At 37.8% G+C, this 19,353-nt stretch overlaps 1 protein-coding gene across 9 annotated transcripts in view; it reads right to left on the minus strand.

Moving 5' to 3' along the window:
- TAMM41 (TAM41 mitochondrial translocator assembly and maintenance homolog) overlaps nucleotides 1-19,353 on the minus strand; it is an 81,961-nt gene that overhangs the window by 29,120 nt on the left and 33,488 nt on the right. For 6 of the 9 annotated variants that reach the window (XM_037802201.1, XM_037802208.1, XM_037802217.1 and 3 more), the window contains one exon: nucleotides 12,920-13,070. In XM_037802201.1, the coding sequence (XP_037658129.1) occupies nucleotides 12,920-13,070 (151 nt within the window). Of the gene's footprint in view, nucleotides 1-12,919; nucleotides 13,071-13,331; nucleotides 13,528-14,860; nucleotides 16,490-19,353 lie in introns of those variants that run through there. The other 3 variants (XM_037802234.1, XM_037802241.1, XM_037802248.1) reach the window with 3 other exon arrangements.

The raw sequence follows: 19,353 nt of genomic DNA on the forward strand, positions 1-19,353 counted from the left end.
CATACTTAGAAAGTTACCACTTTTCTGTACATTATATTTAAAATAAAAAATGTTTAAAAAAAAAGTGAGTCCCAGTCATAACAAGCTGTTCAAATATGGATGAACTGTTTTTATACTATTGTTTAAAAGGGGAAAGAGTCACACAGTCAAAAACTGGAATGACTGCTATTGAGGGGGTGGGGAATTGGTCCTTTCACGTATTGCTGTTGACATCATAACTGCAATACAAACTAAATACAAAAAGTTATCATTGAGATAATTTACTACTTCTAGAAAGCAGTAAATCTAGAAGCCCCATCACTGAAGAGCAAGCCCAAAGAAATAAACCAAAACAGGGGTTAAGAGGTAATGATTACTGAGCACTCAGTAAGTGCTAGGCACAGCTCCAAGTGCTCTCTCTGTATTGCCTTGTTTAATCCACACGGCTACCCAATCAGGTAGATGTTATTCTTATCCCCACTTAGCATGACTAGGCAACAAAAATCCAGAGATTATGTACCCTTTCTACGATTTCCAGGTAGTAAGTGAATACACTACATACATAAAACTTCATTGCAGCACTATTTGTAATACAGAAATATTGGAAGCAACCCAAATGTCCAACTGGAGGATGAATCAGCTATCAATACCCATCCTATGGAACAGTGTGCAACTATTAAAAAAATAACAGTACAAACACAGCAAGATAGAAAATGGTCATAAAATAATGTGCAGTAAGGAAACAGGATACCAAGTTGAATGTACAAGAGAACAACTTTGTGAAAAACAGGAAAAACAAGACAAAGGGAATACATAAACATGGCTATTTTTGTTCTAATAAAATACACATGTATTGTGGGCTTTTTGTGTGCTTTACATTTGCTATCTCATTTAATCCTGGCAAAGCCCCACAAAGTAGGTTCTATTATTTCCGGTTTTACAGAGAAGAGACGTGAGGTGCAGAGACAACATGTCCAAGGCCCAATTTGCCTCTCGGCATTAGAGCTTTACTCAACTTTGTAATTTTCCTCCATTGCCCTTTATACTGTGATGTTGGTACAGTATGTCTAGCATTTTCAACCACACAGGATACACAGACATGATCACTTGCAAATGTGAATGGGGTGGCGGCTGGGATAACTTTCAATTATGTGAATCCTTACACTTTATTTAGAGCCTATAAATTGAGTCTATTAATTTTTGAAGTCCCTGCCCCCTACCTCAAAGAATGAAATGTCACAAAACTGAATCCAAGAAGGCTGACCCTGAAGTGAAAGTTCTGTTTGTACCACAGGTGAGTTTTTTGGTATTTTTTTTTTTTTTTGCATTGAAAATCAATTTTTACTTTCTTCTTGTTTTTTTCCCTTAATACTGTAGAGTCATAAGTTTTTTTTCCCTAGAATAACAAATATCATAAAATTACAAAACCAAAACAAAGGAATAAGAAAAAACAAATATCCTAGAATTACTTCCAACATGTTCCTATTCTACCCCAAGAAAATACAGACTATAACCCAGGAAAGGAATAAGAAAAACAGATAACCTAAGATAACTACATTTCTGTGAACTTGTTCCTACCATACCCACCAGAAATTAACAAACCATAGTCATTCCTGAGCATTCCCAGAACATTAAATTTACCCACGATAACTTATTTGTTCTTATTAGATTATCATTCCCCCTTCACTAATTGCTATCTATCGCTAGGTCCCCTACATTCTACATTATAAACCATTTATTTTACACTTTTCTGTGTGTATTTCTCTTTTTGTGCCTGGCTTATTTCGCTCAGAATTATGCCTTCAAGGTTCATCCATGTTGTCATATGTTTCACAATATTATTCCTTCTTACTGCCGCATAGTATTCCATTGTGTGTATATATGACATTTTATTTATCCACTCATCTGTTGAAGGACATTTGGGTTTTTTCCATCTCTTGGCAATTGTGAATAATGCTGCTATGAACACTGGCGTGCAGATACCTGTTCGTGTCACTGCTTTCAGATCTTCCGGGTATATACCAAGAAGTGCAATCGCTGGATCGAAGGGTAACTCTATACCTAGTTTTCTAAGGAACCGCCGGACTGTCTTCCAGAGTGGCTGTACCATTATATACACAGCTGAGTTTTAAATATTTGGGTCATTCCTTCTCTTCCTGTATATTCCATAAAAAGTTCCTAAATTTTAGAAGGTAACTTTCTGAGAGAACTGTATTTTATCAAAATGTAAAAGGCAAAATAATTCAAATACCCTCCCAAAAGAACAACTGCATCCCAGAATTAAAGGGCTTGGAAAATACAATGGCCTCATAATGGGTGCAGGGTTTCTGTTGGGGTGATGGGAAAGTTCTGGTCATGCAAGGTGGTGAAGGTAGCACAGCATTGTGAAATGTGATGAATCCCACTGAACCGTATGCTTAGGAGGGGCTGAGATGGGAAAGTTTATGTTGTATATGTGTCCACAATTAAAAAAAGAGAAAGCGAGAGAGAGAGAGACTAAAGAGACAATTAAGTGCAATACATGACAATTAAATGCAATAAACGATCCCAGACTGGCTCCAAAAATAGAGGAGAAAAAACCCAAAAGGACTTTATTGGGATGTATGAAATAATTGGAATGTAGACTGCAAGCTTTCTATCAGTATTAAATTATTAACCTTGATAACTGCACTTAAGGTGCTTACTTAAGTGGATATGCTTATTTTTAGGAAATGTACATGCAGTTTTAAGTGTTCAAGGAGCATGAAGTATGTATACAATCTACTCTCAAATGTTTAGAAAACAGACAGAGCGATCCAACAAATGTGGCAAAATGCTAAAAGTTGGCAAATCTAGGTATCTGGGTAGGGGTATTTTGGAGTTCTCTTTCCGGGTTTTGCAACTGTCCTTTAAGGTTGAAATTATTTCAAAACTAAAAGTTAAAAAAATATTCTGGTCTGTCAGAGAACAGGATGAGGTCTTATCTCTCTAGCTCTGCTGCTCCTGTGCACTGCCTGGCACCTGGAAGGAACATCAATAAATGTCTGCTGAACTGGATTTCTCCACTGCTGTGCAGAACTAGCTCAGCCACAGGGAGCAGTACACAAACAGGCTGGTTACCAGTTTCTTCACAACAAAATGAGTAGAATCGTGGGCACAGTGTGAAACAGCATCTGATCATACAAATCAATTTTTCTTGCCTCCAGAGATATGTCTGCAACAAAACACAGGGATTGAGAGAAGCTGACTGCTGACTTTTATGTCTCTATGGATGGATTTAACTCTTGATGCCAGAGAACTGCTAGTATAATACAATGGGCCACAAAAAGGGTAATTTCTCTTTGACTTTGAAACAAGTCAAACTCAGAAGCTCACATACCACCTGCAGCGGGCTCGCTCTGTGATTCTGCCGCCCGCAAGTGAAGGATCTCTTTATGAACGTGGGAATGTGAGGCGCTACATGGTCCAGAGGAAAGGCCCTGGCTTTCAAGTCTGCCGATAGCCCAGCATGATTTGAGGCAAATGTACTTACCCTTTCCCAGTCAGTTTCCTTCTCTGTAAAATGGCTCTAACAATCGTACTCACCTCACAAGGCTGCTTTTGGATTCAAATGAGCTAAGGTGTCAGAGAATGCTTTGTAAGTAGTAAAGCAAATATCATTGTTGTTATGATGTATATACAGGATGCGTCAGGGAAGGGGTAGAGGAAGCTCTGGGTCTTTGAAGATAATAATCACCAGGTAACTTGTTTTCCCTCTTAAACTAATTGCAATACAGCTGCCATTTCAGTTCCATAAATATTTGAGTGGCTACTAGGGGCCAGTAGTGGTACTAGACTTGGCGAGTCAAAGATTTAGGTTCTACCCCAGGCAGCAAATAGACTTGAAACCAGATCATCTCAATGCAGCGTGACAGCGTACAGATCACAAAAGTAGGCACCTCTCATGTGGTAATGTTTAAGAACATCGGCCCAAACTGAAGGCTGATATGCCAAAATAATCCTCATCTTTTAACAGCTTTATTGAGATATAATTGAGATATAACTGAGATATAACATACCAAACAACCCACTCATTTAAGGTGTACATTGTGTTGGTTTTTAGTATATTGACTAATATACTTCGTATACTTGTGCACCATTGAGCCAATCTAATTTTAGAATATTTTTATCCTCCACTCACCAAAAGAAACTCCATACCCTTAGCAGTTATTCCTCATCTCTCTCCACCCCACCCGCTCTGTCCTAGCCCTAGGCAAACATTAATGTACTTTCTGTCTCTACAGATTTGCCTATTTTGGACATTTCATAACATGGAATCATATAATATATGGTTTCTGTGATGTTTAGCATAACGTCTTCAAGGTTCATCCACACTGTAGTATGTATCAGAACTTTGTTCCTTCTAAGGGACAAACAATACTCCATTGTATGGATAGACCATGTTTTGTTTATCCATTCATCAGTTGATGATATTTGGGTTATTTCTATTTTTTGGCTATCATGACTAATGCTGCTATGAACATTCATGTACAAGTTTTTGCATGGATGTATGTTTTTACTTCTCTTGGGTATTTACCTAGGAGTGGAACAGATGGATCATATGGTAATTCTATGTTTAACATTTTGAGGAACTTCCAAACTATTTTTCCAAAGTGGCTCTACCATTTTACATTCTACTAGCAACTTATGAGGATTCCAATTTCTCCATGTCCTTGTCAACACTCTTTATTATCTTTTTTATGATAGTTAACCTAGTGAGTGTGAGACGTGGTATCTCTGTGGTTTTGACTGGCATTTTTCTAATGAATAATGATGTGTATCTTTTCATATTTATTGGCCATTTGCATACATTCTTTGGAGAAAGGTCTATTCAAATACTTGGCTGTTTTTTAATTGGATTGTCTTTTATTATTGAGTTCTAAGAGTTCATTATTCTTTATATACAAATTCCATATTATAATATATATGATTTATAAATACCTTCCATTCTGTGTATTGTCTTTTCACTTTCTTGAAAGTACTGTTTGCAGCATAAAACTTTTTAATTTTTATGTAGTCTAATTTATTTATTGTTTTCTTTTGTTTTTACGTTTGTTGTCCTATCTAAGAAACCACTGCCTCTTCGGGTCACTCTTCTAAGAGTTTTATACTTACATTTAGTCTATGATCCATTTTGAGTTAATTTTGGGTATGGTGCGAGTTAGTGGTCAAACTTCACTCTTTTGTAATGTGGAAAATAATATTTATTTTAAAAAATGGCCAAAGCAGTAAGTCTAGGAGGCAGTATAATGCACCATTCAAAATGGATCCTCAAAAATATCTCCATAGCTGCAAAAAGACACCACACTGCACTAACTCACAAGTGGAAAAAAACGGAATCATAGTAAATGGCTGATGCACTTAATTAAAACAAAACAAAACAAAAACCCAACTGAATCACTTCGTCTTTTCCACACTTTAAAGAACACAAAATGGATGAGTGTAGGTGATAGGGAAAGGGAGGAACCAGGTTCACTACAATATTGGTTCAGGCAGGAAACAATATCACAATCATTCATTCATTTAGCAAACAGTCACCAAATATTTACGGAGCACCCAGGACGTGTCAGGCACTTTTGTAAGTGCTGGTTATATGGTGAGCAAAACAAGACAAAATCCCCACCCTCCACATCCTAGTGAAGGAACAAAGACCAAAAACAAAATAAAACGAAACAAAACCCACAACATACAAAATACATAGTAGGTCAGATGATGGTAAGTGCTATGGAGAATAATAAAGCAGGGAAAGTGGACAGGGAGACCTGGGGCTTGGGGCCAGGGAAAAGCTCACAAATAAACCAGGAGACAGAACAGAGACTTAAAGGAGATTCAGGGCTGAGCCACGTGGCTCCCTGGTTCCAGTATGGACCATGAATGACAGCCGCTACCACAAGTCTTTCTAAAAAAAAGTGAGGGTTGAGAGCAAGGGTTCTAGAAACAGACTGCCTGGGTTCAAATCCCAACTCAGCACTAGCTATGCAACAAGCCACAGGAGCCAAAGCAAGCCACCTGACTTATCTGGGCTTTAGTTTCCTCAACTGGAAAATGGGAGCAATAATAGTAACTAGTTCAGACATTTCCAGGATTAAATGAGTTAATACATGTAAAACATTTAGAATAGTAGCTGACACAAAGTAAGTAATCCACAAACTGTTAGATATTATTAAGGCTAATATCCCTTCAGAAGCGTTGCCTTCTCAAGAATTAGCAACTGACCACTCAGTACAAAGAATTCCAACAAAGGCTTTGGCAAAAGCTCAAGCTTGCTGAGCTTAAAGAAATATGCTTTTGAATTCCTGAACTATTCGACCCAAATATGCAGGTCATCCAATGATACCACTTGCTAAGTTTCAGGTGGTCTGACTGTTAAGGAAATAAATCTGAAGAATTTCACTCCAGAGGGGAAGTTTCTTTACTGGTCTTTACCAGGATCCAGAAAGGGGGATGTTTACTCACACTTTAGAGTGTTGGCACACATTTCTATTTTTTTTCCAAGAATCACGCAGCAGGCAACTTTCTCACTGCTTTGTCTTATTCCTAGAAGTAGCTGAGCCTGTGTTCATACAATCTGGCTTTGAAAGAAACCCATTTTGTCTTAGAGAATGCTCAAAAAGTGTTTCTCATTTCTAAAAGACCTTAAAGGGCCAAATGAATTGGGGCTGTCATATTTCAATCCGCCTGATCAAAATATTCTAATTTTGACATGCATTATTTGTCAACATGTAATAAGTTTTATAATTCTTATAACTGACAACATAATTCCACTTCAGAAAGGCTATCCAATGAAGTGAGGGGCCCCCTTCCCACGCCAAAGTAATTTGCACGAAGCAATTTGCAACACTTAATGAAACAGTGATGAACAGCGCTAACCTAAGTATTCAGCAATCTCTGAATGATTGAGCAAAAATGGCATATCAACCTGAGGAAAACCCATGTAGCCAAGAATAACACAAAAATAGTAATAAATAATAAAAGCAATCATTTTCTGAGCACAAACTATTAGCCAGGTATGATGCTTATATATATTATCTCATTTAAAACCTCATCATGAGATAGAAACAAGGAAACTAGCGGCTCCAAAAGGTTAAAGCAGCTGTATAAAGCTGGTATTCAAATGCAGGTCTGTTAGTCTATTATATCAAGTGGCTTTGTTGATACAAACAAACATCTATCTAAAAGAATAATGACTAACAGTAATTGAACATTTATCACGTGCCAAGACTGTGCTAAGCACATGTATGACCTAATTTAATCTGTAAAAAAACCCACTTTAGAGATGAAGAAATTGAGTCACAATAAAATAAGGAATTTGCCCAAAGCCACAAAGTTAGTGGGACAGTTAAGATTTGAACTAAGACTGTCTGCTCTAGGGCCCCGGATTTAAAACTTCACTATGCTGCCTCCCAAGAAGTGACATGAGATGTTTAAAAAAAAAAAAAAAAAAAAAAATAGGGCAAGGCACTCCAATAGGATGCACATGCACTGTCAAAGATCAGAAATTTAAATAGCTAAGGGTTTAATGTTGATTACTTTTTTTCATGTGAAGTGGCTTTCTTCATTGAAGTACTGCTGTTTCAAGCCCTCATCACCCTTTCCACTGTTCATCTCTCTGTCCATCCATCCAGCATTTTTTTTTTGATAGATGATGAATAGCAATACTTTTAATATATATAACATATTTTTTTTTTGGCATAAGCTTTTTTTTTTTTAATCTTCATTTTATTGAGATATATTCACATACCACGCAGTCATACAAAACAAATCGTACTTTCGATTGTTCACAGTACCATTACATAGTTGTACATTCATCACCTAAATCAATCCCTGACACCTTCATTAGCACACACACAAAAATAACAAGAATAATAATTAGAGTGAAAAACAGCAATTGAAGTAAAAAAGAACACTGGATACCTTTGTCTGTTTGTTTCCTTCCCCTATTTTTCTACTTATCCATCCATAAACTAGACAAAGTGGAGTGTGGTCCTTATGGCTTTCCCAATCCCACTGTCACCCCTCATAAGCTACATTTTTATACAACTGTCTTCGAGATCCATGGGTTCTAGATTGTAGTTTGATAGTTTCAGGTATCCACCACCAGCTACCCCAATTCTTTAGAACCTAAAAAGGGTTGTCTAAAGTGTGCATAAGAGTGCCCACCAGAGTGACCTCTCGGCTCCTTCTGGAATCTCTCTGCCACTGAAGCTTATTTCATTTCCTTTCACATCCCCCTTTTGGTCAAGAAGATGTTCTCCATCCCACGATGCCAGGTCTATATTCCTCCCTGGGAGTCATATTCCACGTTGCCAGGGAGATTCATTCCCCCCATCCAGCATTTATGTATAGAGCACTTACTCTGTGCCAAGGCAATGTTCTAGAGGCTGGGGGCACAAGAGTGAGAATACAGATACTGTCCTAATTATTACCCCTAGCAGGCTCTTCTGTCTGGACTGCTCTTTCCAAGGCTCTTCAAATCCACTGGTACTCAGCTCAAATGTCACCTCCTAGCAAGCCCTCCCCTGGTCAAACACTAAAGTAAATCACAGGTACCTTCCCCCACTACCTGAGTGCCGCCACTTGTTTGCTATCTGACCTCTCAACAAGGACCATGCCTGCCTTATTTATTTCCTTCCTCCAGGAGGGCTTACAAGAGTGCTGGCAGAGGGGGGCTCTCCTGACTATTTGCCGAATGAATGAAACTGCTTCCTGTTTCTAGTCTCTCCCTCCATGGTGCTGACAAAACTATCTTTCCACAACAACAAATTTCAGACTCTCTTGCAATGCCTGCTACAAGTTGTCAAAGTCCAATCTCTTTCAACCCAGCATGCCAGGCACTGCCTAACCTAGCCCTGGCTTAATCTCTTCTCCAAAATACCACAAGAGGCTGTGCAGTTGAAGGTTACGAGTGTGAGTTCAAATTTTAGCTCCACCCCTTATTAGATGAGTGACTTTAGACAACCTCCCTGGACCTCAGTTTTCTCATCTATAGAATGAGGCGATGATACAACACCAAAATTTTGAAGGTTAAATTAGTTATTATGTCAAAAGTATTGAGAGCAGTTTCTGGCACACAATTATAAACGTTACTTTTTCCTGAAATAACCCTTGGATTTCCTTTTCATCAATCTACGCCTTCTTCCCTAAACAAGCCATGTTCTTTCACACCCCTCTTTGCCTTTTTAGCATGTGCTGTTTTTCTAACATGGATTCACTCTGCCTGCATGTATTTATTAATGTGAAGTTCCTTAAAGCAGAAATCCTATATTTAGTTGTTTTATAGAGTACAGGATTACTGATACACTTAATCAACACTAAACCAGGATCAATACATAAAATTAGATGTTTCTATAGTTTGCATTTACATAACAAAGTTCAAGGTGATCCTTTCAAGTTAACTTGGTTTTACATTCTGTTTACATAAATGCTGACTTCTAAGAATAAATGAAGTCTGTAAGTTTTCTCCTCCCCAACTTTGCAGGCTCTCAGCCTCCACCTACTCCTTTCTCACCCACCACTCACGACAATGATGCCATAAATACTGGCCCCAGGGACAGTCAAAGTGATCTGTGGATGCCATGTAAAAGTAAGGGGCTATTATTACTGCTATTAATTTTGACGGATCTTGCCTCTACCAGTGATTACCAGCAGGAACTTGACCCAAAACATGGGGAGACACTCATTTCTGTTCTGTTTCTTCAAGGTTAGGGAAGACATATTGTCTCTCAACTGGAAACAGATGGAAAAAAAATATCAGTTATAAGTAAAAATGACATCGGTGGGTATTTTGAAGTCTAAAGTATTCTGAGGAAATGGGAGGTTTAGGCGGTTTGGTGAAGGGAAAGAATCCAAGCAATTCAAAGATATTGAGTTCTCAGAAGCCTTGAGAAGGCCAGGGGAAACAGTTAAGGAAGGAGGCAGTCAAGCACAGACCATACCTTCCAACACACTGTCTGGGGCAAGTCTCATACCTATGAAAGATGTCTACCCACAGGGCCTAGATCCTCCTGTACTCTCAGTACTCTAATCTAGTTCCATCATCTTGTTGACTAAGTAGCTATTTACTAGTGTCCTGGTTTAGGAACAGCCAACATATATAATGCTACTTCAATGGGAAAATGCATTCCAAATCTAAACAACTGCCTTATAGAAGACTTTTTGGAAAATGTCTCATCCGTAAGCGAGGGACTGAAGAGAACTGAAATCACATCCCTTAAGAGGATTTGCCAGGTACTGTGTAGCAAGTTTTGCAGCAAAAGAAGCCAATCTCACTGAAGCGAGTAATGTAGGATACTTGGCCAAATTCTCAGATTCAAATCTGGCAAAGGCAAGAAATAACACAATGGCAAGAAAGAAAGAGAGGAATGGGAGAAACTGGAAACTGAGAAAGTTGAGTCAGACAGACCAATTCAGTTTCTCTGATTTCTACCCCCATTAGCCCATGGCTGGCTTCTTATCACTCTTCAGCCCTTAGGTCACATTTCCCCTCAGAGGGTTTTCCCTGACTATTCCTTGTAAAGTTTCCCCACCCTCTGTACCTGTCTATACTTTCATCCTGATTTACGTTCTTCTCTTCACAGCACTTACCACTATCTGAAATGACCTTATTGCTTCTTTATTGTCTGTCTCTCCCTACAAAAATGGAACCTCCAAGAGGCGTTTCACTTAGGTCATGCTCTCCAGTGTATACTTAGGGCCCAAGAAAGGGTATGGTACATGGAAGGCACACAATAAATATTTTGTTAAATAAATAAATAGGGCCATTGTGTGAGGATTAAATGATGGAGTAAATCTCTACCTACCTACCTACTTATCTATCTATCTATCTATCCGGTGGTTGGTACAGTGCTGCTATACAGTAGACCTTAAAAAGTATTATAAGAGAAGGAAAACAACAGAAGATACTGCTATTAGTCAGCAATTATTCACTGAACATCTTGCACATGTCTTGCAATGTGGGAGAAAGTAGGAGTATAAAATATGATCCTTCCATGAGGGTAAAGCCAAAATTAGTGAAAGGCTACAAATAGGTGTAGGCAGTTAAGTCATTAGATAAACCTTTGTTTGTCGATGTTTAGAATTTCTAGAGAACCCCTAGATCCCCCTAACACTACAAAATGTTGAATACATGGGAAAAAATGGAGGGGTGGCAAAGTAGAAAACATCCCACATCTTCTCCTGCACCTTCATAAAGGCTTCCAGTCTCTTTTTCACTCTAGTGAAGTGATGCCCCCTTTCCACTCATTGTATGCAGGGCCGTTTATTCTGGTACCCAGCCATGCCACTTTTTGTTCTTCTACCTTTTGCTGAGAGCAGGGATAGTGCCACGTAAAGCCAGAAGCAGCAACAAGAATGAGGTTATTTCACTTCTTTTCTCTCCAGTGCTGCAATTACAGCCTTGGCGGTACTAGACACATTTTGGAAAGAAGACTGAGGACAAGACCTCTAAAATCGCTTTTGGCATTAAATTTCCATGAAACCTTATCTTACCTGGGACTCAGAGAATGAGTCAACTGCTTTTGAGCCTAGGGTGGTTTGTCTCATACTTAAAAGTTGGGAAAGAGGGTATTTACTTAAGACAGTAATTTTCAAACTTTTTTTAAGTAGCAGATCCCTTTTTTGTAATGAAATCTTACCTGCAACCTCAAGATATTAGATAAATGTGGTGCTCCTCTGGTTCAGAAAGAGTGAGGGGCCAGGGACTCTATACTTTCAGCCTCCCCCTTGCCTTTCTGATGGAGCCCCTGACATGTCTCAGGAAAACAACTGGTTTAAGGGGAAAGGGAAAGGAAGTTAATGTTTAGATAGATAGATAAATGGGGAAGAAAGGAAAGCTTTCACTTACTATGGAAGAAGTGGAGTTGGAAAATCACCACTTTGTAACCATGATAGCAAAGACTGGTTTAAGCAAGAATCATCAATGGAAGCTAAATCCAGGAGGGAAAGTTTGATAGAAAGCAAGATCTTCACATGATCCTCCAATGTTTCCCCATACATGGTTTATAAGGGGGAAAACATTACCGGACTGTATACACTTCAAAAATGTGAATGTTATGGAGACAAAGAAAGGCTGAGGAACTCTTCCAGATTAAAAGATAAAAGAGACATGGCAACTCAGTACAAAAAATGATCTTAGACTAGAACATGTACTTGAGAGAAAAAAATGTTATAAAGGATGTTATTTGGACAACTGACATTTAGAATACAGACTGTTAATTTGATAAAAATATTGTGTAAGTATAAAACTTCCTGAATTTGGTTACTACTGTGGTTATATAAGAGAATGTCCTTTTCTTAGGAAACATATGCTGAAGTATCATGGCCTACAGGGGACATGATATATGCAACCTATTCTCAAATGGTTCAGAAAAAAATAAATAATACTAGTCTTTACATATATAGAGAGAGCAGCACCTAGGAACTTGTTAGAAATGCAAATTTGGGGGCCTCACCTGCAACCTGCTGTCAGCTATTCTGGAGATCAGGCCCAGAAATCTGTGTTTTTAACAAGACTTGCAGATAATTCTGATGCATGGCTAAAGTATGCAAATCATTGATACAGAGAGAATGATAAAACAAATGTGTGACATGTTAAAAATTGGTGACTGGGTAAAGGGTATATAGGAGTTTTCTGTATTACTCTCAAATCTTTCCTGTAAGTCTGATTTTTTTAAAAGTAAAAATTAACACTAACAATGCCCAAAAGATTAACTCAGGACATATTATGGAGGGATGAGGACAGGCGAAGACCTTGGAAGTGAGGAGGCAAATCCCGGGGTTATTGCTGTAATTTACACATGAAGTGACGAAATTTCAAACTACGAATGTTGCAACTCCACTGCAGAGTGAGGAGCAGGGTATCTGCATGGTCTTCAAATAACAAATCTCCTTTTATGCAGAAAATACGGGCAGCAACTCTACTAACCTGAATAAGAGAGTCCGGCAATCTCTGTAAAGAGCTCTTCTTCAGAGAAGCTTTCAGGGAGCATGAGGATAGCAGCAGTCACTGCACTCTTCAGATTTTTATCCAGGGCTGACCTAAGAGTGACATTCTCATTCAGTGCTACAATTTTCACCTGAAAAAAGCAAAACATTTGGAAGAGAAAATGCAGAAGTGGAGCACTGCTCAAGCTGTAGGTTTACACACATATTGGAACTGTCTCAAACTCTTAGCATAGAAGATCCTGGATTAGGCCCGTGGACAAGAAATAATTATTATTCTAATAAGCAATCCCAGTCTCCTGTTTCATACCAAAGTCAGGGAAATTATGACACAGGAAAGGATCGAAATGCCAATGAAAGTAAAATAAATAATCCTTTTAAATGAGGAAACTCACCATGGGTTTTGAAACAGAAGTCCAGCAAATGGAATTTTCTAATATTTTAATTACTTTCCAATCTTATTGCTCTTCACTTAATTCTCTGGTGGGCAAAGGCATTTTACTTTATTTGGAAGTCATCTGTGTTTATGCCTATAGGTAACTTGGACAGTCTATGCTCTCTTTTATGATTTCTCGATAGGCTGATTTTGAACTTAAGGAAAAAGAAAAGAAGATCAACTGAAGTGTAAAGAGCCTGGGTTTTGGAGATAGTTCTGGGTTCAACTCCATACTGGCTGTGTGAGTTTGGGCAAATTACCTCACTTTTCTAAAACTTAAGTCCTCATTTATAAAATGGGAATAATAGACTGGTATCAAAGGATTGTTACAAAGACTGAATGAAATAATAAATAAAAAGTGTCTAGCGTACTAGTGAATGTCTTGTTCAATAAATACTCATTTCTTTCCCACTCACTACACTGGATACCAAGTTGACAATTACCCTGGAAAATAATTTTTCTCCAAAACACACAGCTGCTGTCTTTGAATTTCCCCAAATCCATTAAAATACAAATAGCTCTAGTCTGTTCTGAAATTCTCGGTTTAAAAGATCACACTGTAGTTAAGAGAAATGTATTGAAGTCCCAGCTCCATCACTTACTAGCACTGTGAGCACCGACATAACTCCTTTATCAGTAAAATGGGGTTACTAACAGAATAAAGCTCATATGGTTGATGGAAAGATTAAGTGAGATATTTGCAATATCTGCTCTTCAGAGTGCTTGTATCAATTTACACTCACATCATAATCTTTCTAAAACATCATGCTGCTTCTGAATTTCTAACCAAGGAAAGGGTATAGAAGTTCCTAAAAAGGACTCCCATATATATGAAATGTCTCTACCATCTCGAAACCAAGTGTCACCACCAAATTTTCCTCCTATTCTGGAAAACAGGCCTTTTATTTGTCAATGACAGGTAATTCCTGACAAAAGTAAGGTGGCACCTAAATGACAGATACCGTGAAAAACTACAAAGTAAAAATTTTTGAGATAGCAAAAAGAAAGAAAAAAAGAGGAGAATGGTATCTATTCCAAGGTATGCTTTCCTTCCCTTCTGATTTTTATTAATTGTAAAAAGCAGTGTTATAAAACACTTAGCTATTTTATAAATTAAACTTGACCTCAATTCTATCTTTTATCTTTTTTCCCCACTTTTCTTCCTAAGGGAGTAGTTAAAACATACAAACTCCACAGATGGTAGGTGAGCCACTTGATTCAATACCACTACCTCCTCCCTGGTAATTAAGGACTTAATAGCCCTTAATTAAGCCTTTCAGCACTTCGGTGAGGGTGAGTTTAGTATTATTGCAATTATCTGCAGAGAGTAAAACCAAGGAGCAGCCTAGGAGCATGACTTGCCCAAGATTGCATAATGAGTCCATGGCAAAAATCAGAGTAACACCCTATACCTGGCAAATCCAGCTCTAAATGTTCTGAATTATTCTCATATATCCAGTTAGGGATCTGTTCTGGTTAGCTTCTCACCTTGAAAGATAAGTTTTATACATTTACGGTCATATGAGAACTTCTGTATTTATTCCTTGAATAACTTTATCAAACTTTGTATTCCTTATAGAATCACGGATCTAGGAGAAATTTCAAAAGATCATTTAATGCAACCTCCTTGTCTTACTAATGGATTTTCCCCCAAATCAGCAGTAGCACACCTAGACTAGGACCAGTTCTCCCAATTCTAGTCCAGTGCTCTTTTCAGAACACTACGATGCCTCTTTACCATCAAACTCCCATTCTTTCTTATTCACTGGGTCCTTCTGAATAATTCTCCTCCTGCTCTATTTTTTTTTTTTTTTTGGTGGCTTTTACAGAAGCCCAATGAAATTAGAAGCTATTTTGAGATACTAACAAATCAAAGATGCAAAGAAAAGAATAAGTTTGAGGAAATTTTCCTATTCAACAAAATACCACTTGTTCTCCAAGAAAGTTGTTCTAGTTAGGTTGTAAAAAAGCAGTCTCTTTGCTATTTAAAGTTAAGAGAGTGAAAAATGTGTCCTTACTCAAAAGGGAAAATGCCAATTCAGAAGACTCTGCTTTTGTGCTGAATCTGGCTCTTCAACATAAGGTGAACTGGGAACTTGTCTCAGCAGCACTGTTACTTGTTGCTCAAAGTGAAAAGCCAGTGAACTTTTGGGACACTGCCAGAAAGGCCTGGGAAAAAAAGAAAGTCCTCCAAATTGTGAATAGCTGTTTGCATCTTACTGGGAATGTCCCGACCTGAACTGCACAGATAACATTACTGCTACTGCCACAGAGAAAATCTTTACTCGAGAGAGGAAAGGGCAACCCTTGAAGGGACTTTCAAAAGCCTGACTAGAGAGATTTGTGAGTACCTTTCAAGACAGAAAAAAGAGAGAGTCACATGTGGTCTCCTCTGTAACAGCTACATGAAGAGACTACTTAAACTGCAAAGAGTGAAGTTATAGCCACAAAGAACACAGCCTTATGTAGTGTTTAAATACTTAACCACAAACCAAATGAGACTTCCTGTAGAACTTACCCATTCCAAATGACCAGAAAGGCTAACTTTGTCCATTGCTTGAGAACAAAGGGGAAAGCTGGGTGAAACCTTATTAATTATCTACCTGTAGGACTGTGGGCTCTTCAAGGACAAGCAATGTGGTGCTTTGTTCTTTCTTTCATCCTTTTTTTTTTTTTTAATTCCTTGGCATATACAGAGAAGAAACTTAGCTGTCTTTTGAATAACTAAATGAATGGCTCAATCTTTGCATTTCAAAGGCTTAAGGCCCAAAGATTTGCCCCAAGATGGGAAGGGCCAAGACTGGTAGCCAGGTTTCCCAACACCCAGTTCAGGGCTCTTTTATATCACTGGGATTTTCCTAACCACAAAAAGTAAATCAATAAAGCTACAATATGGTAATGCTTGCACAACTCTGTGACTACACTAAAAGCTTTTGAACCACTGGATTATACACTTTAAATGGGTGAGCTCTATGGTGAATTAAATCCCAATAAAGCTGTTACAAAAACAACAGAGCTGTAATACTAGCAAATAAAAGGGAAACTATATTGCAGTGAATACATTATAATCCCCTTAACAAGGTAGCAAAAACACTCTTGTATGTCAATGGGAATACTTCAAAAATTCAATCAAAATACTTATGTCTATCAAAGCAAAATATGAAAATCTCCACTTGTGTTAAATAAATTAGGGAAATGACTGTCAACATTATTTAGAGTTCTTTTGGCTTAAAAAAAAAAAAAAAGATTGGCCAAAAGGTTCTATTAAATAATTTATTGTTCACTGTTCTTTACTTAGAAAAAAAAGTAAAAGGCTCAGAAACTTAAAGCTGTAATAGAAATTAAGTTGGAGTCTCTCTTCAATTACTATGTAAGTTAAAATGTTATAAATTTAATTTACATTCAACTTTCCAGCAAGGTAATCGTTTATATTCCATTTAAAGACTTAAATTGCTTATGATTAAGAAATTCTATTTCAATTTGTAATACGATAGCCTCTTTTAGAACTTTCAACAATATAATGTAATGCAACTTCTTTTAAAATGCTTAAAAACAAAGAATTCACATTCATATTCTCATAATTCTTTCTGAAGACATTCATCCATTTTTCTTGTCCAAATGCTATCAAACACTTCTTTCAAGAAAGATTAGTTCTTTAGTCAAGTTTGATTAACATCTGCTGCCACCTAGAGGTAAAAATAGTTTTTTCAAAGATAGTAATCACCTGGAATTCTCTGGAAGAGTCCACAAGAAAGTGGTTAACAATGATTTCCACTGGAGAGTGAATCTGAAGGCAGGGGTTGGTGGGAGAGTTAATTTATCCATTTATCATTTATGAATTTTTTTTTTACCATGTGTTCTTTCAATGCTTTGAAATGTTGCATTTTTTTAAAGATAACATACTTTTCTTGTACTAGAAGATGCATAAGCTAGAGTGCTAGTCATTGTTTCTTCTCAATTAAGTAAATTCCAAGTTAGCTGAGTTTTTTACAAGATAAGACTATAGCTGCTTCTACTTGTTTTGAATTTCTGTCTTCATTTTATAAGGATATGTGACATTTAGATGAAATCTGAGGTCACATCTAGTGCTTAGATTCTAAGATTTCATGGCATTTCACTTTCTGAAGCCTATTTCTAAAAACCTGAAATATTCCAAGCATGAAGCAGTACAGAGTGTAACATAACATTTTTCACATTCATTATCTCATTTTAAATCTGAAAATAACTCCAAAATAGGCAAGGGCTGAGAGAAAAGAAAGATGACGTACTGAATGCGTACGAAGTGCCAGACATCTCAGAGGTGTCCTAAGGCGGTTAGCCTCCTCCACAAAGAGGATCTCCTCAGGCCCAGGGAGATTAAGTCAGGGGTGCAGGGTCCCATAGCTGGGGACTATCACAGCCGGGAACCAACCCTAGATCTGTCTGATCCTAAACACCTGTGTTCTGCCCAACACTACCACTTTGCTTCCAATTTTCAATAACTTTATGAGGCAGGCAGGACAAGTTTTGTTATTCCCATTTTATAGATGAATTAACAGAAACTCAGGAAAATTAAACAAGTTGCCTAAGTTCACAGACATAGCTAATAAAGTGGCAGGAATAGCTGTGACCCAAGATTTTAAATTCTACTTTCATTATTCTTCCCACAAATCTACATATTTTATTTAAAAAAGAAAAATCTGGAAAGGAAATATTTATTACAAATTTTTAATTGCACTTATTTGCTCAATTATGAGCTTTATTAGCTATCCAGCCAAAAAATGAGAAATTCATATATATAGATAAGAAATTATCTTGGTATTTCTTTTGTTTCTGAACTTTAAGATATTCCTACTAAAGTAAAAATTACATACAGTAACATGGACGTATCTTAAGCGCACACCTTGATAAATTTTTACATATGCATATACCCATGTAACCACCACCCAGATCAAGTGTTTCTGGAAGTTTCTGGACATTTTAATGAACTACACATTACATTTTACACCCAGGTGTACAGTCCACGTATATCAACACAGATTTTCATGACACAAACCAAGTGAACTAAGATTGTGCAAACCCGACTGAAATCTTTTGCCATGATTGACTATAAAAGGAGAAACAGCATAGTCACTGTTAGTGGAGACTCTTTGGAACAGTTCATGTTCCTTTCAGAGGGCCTGAGGCCCCTATGATACCACAACAAGATATTTCCTTGTGGGAAGTGCATGAGATTAGTAACTGTGACTATTTTAACATAGTCCTTAAACAAACTTATGAAAAGATCCTTTCTCAGAAAAGACTAGGTATTTACAAAAAAGAAGAAACCTGATATTTGCAAATACTTATTAAAAGTTCCAAGTCCCCTTCCATTTTTTCCGTTTTATGCTTGTTTTCTACTTCCATTAAAGACCAGGGAGAAGTCTACACCCCATGGCTCCTTAGGCAGTGTCCCAAATGAGGTAAGACAGTTATGACAGGAGGCCACCACTGGATTGAGGAGGGTAACAGAAGGGAAGAGAATACCACTCCCCCTCTGAATGACTACCTGGCTCATTCACTTGTTCAAAAAATATTTGCTGAATGCTTATTCCATGTCAGGCATTGCTCTCAAGACTTCTGGAAAACATCCGTGAAGAAAGCAGTGCCCACATAGCAATTATATCCTAGAAGAGAAGGGAATCAGGGCTGTACTGATAGAGGCTCCACTGGGGTACTGGGCACCTCCTCTGCCATCCTCCCTGGAGCACGCCGAATAGCATCCCCCAAAGTTCATGTCTACCTGGAACCTCCGAATATGAACTTTTGGTAAACAGTATCTCTGTACATATGATTAAAGATCTTGAGAGGTGGTCATACTGAATTTAGGGGAAACCCTAAATCCAATGACAGAGGCCTTACAAGAAAAGTGGAAGACATGCAGAGAAGAGGCAGACAGAGGCAGAAATTGGAATTTTGCTGCCACAAGCCAAGGGATGCACGGGGCCACCAGAAGCTGGAAG

Source organism: Choloepus didactylus, chromosome 1, assembly GCF_015220235.1.
Source record: "Choloepus didactylus isolate mChoDid1 chromosome 1, mChoDid1.pri, whole genome shotgun sequence".
Classification (NCBI taxonomy): Eukaryota; Metazoa; Chordata; class Mammalia; order Pilosa; family Megalonychidae; genus Choloepus; species Choloepus didactylus.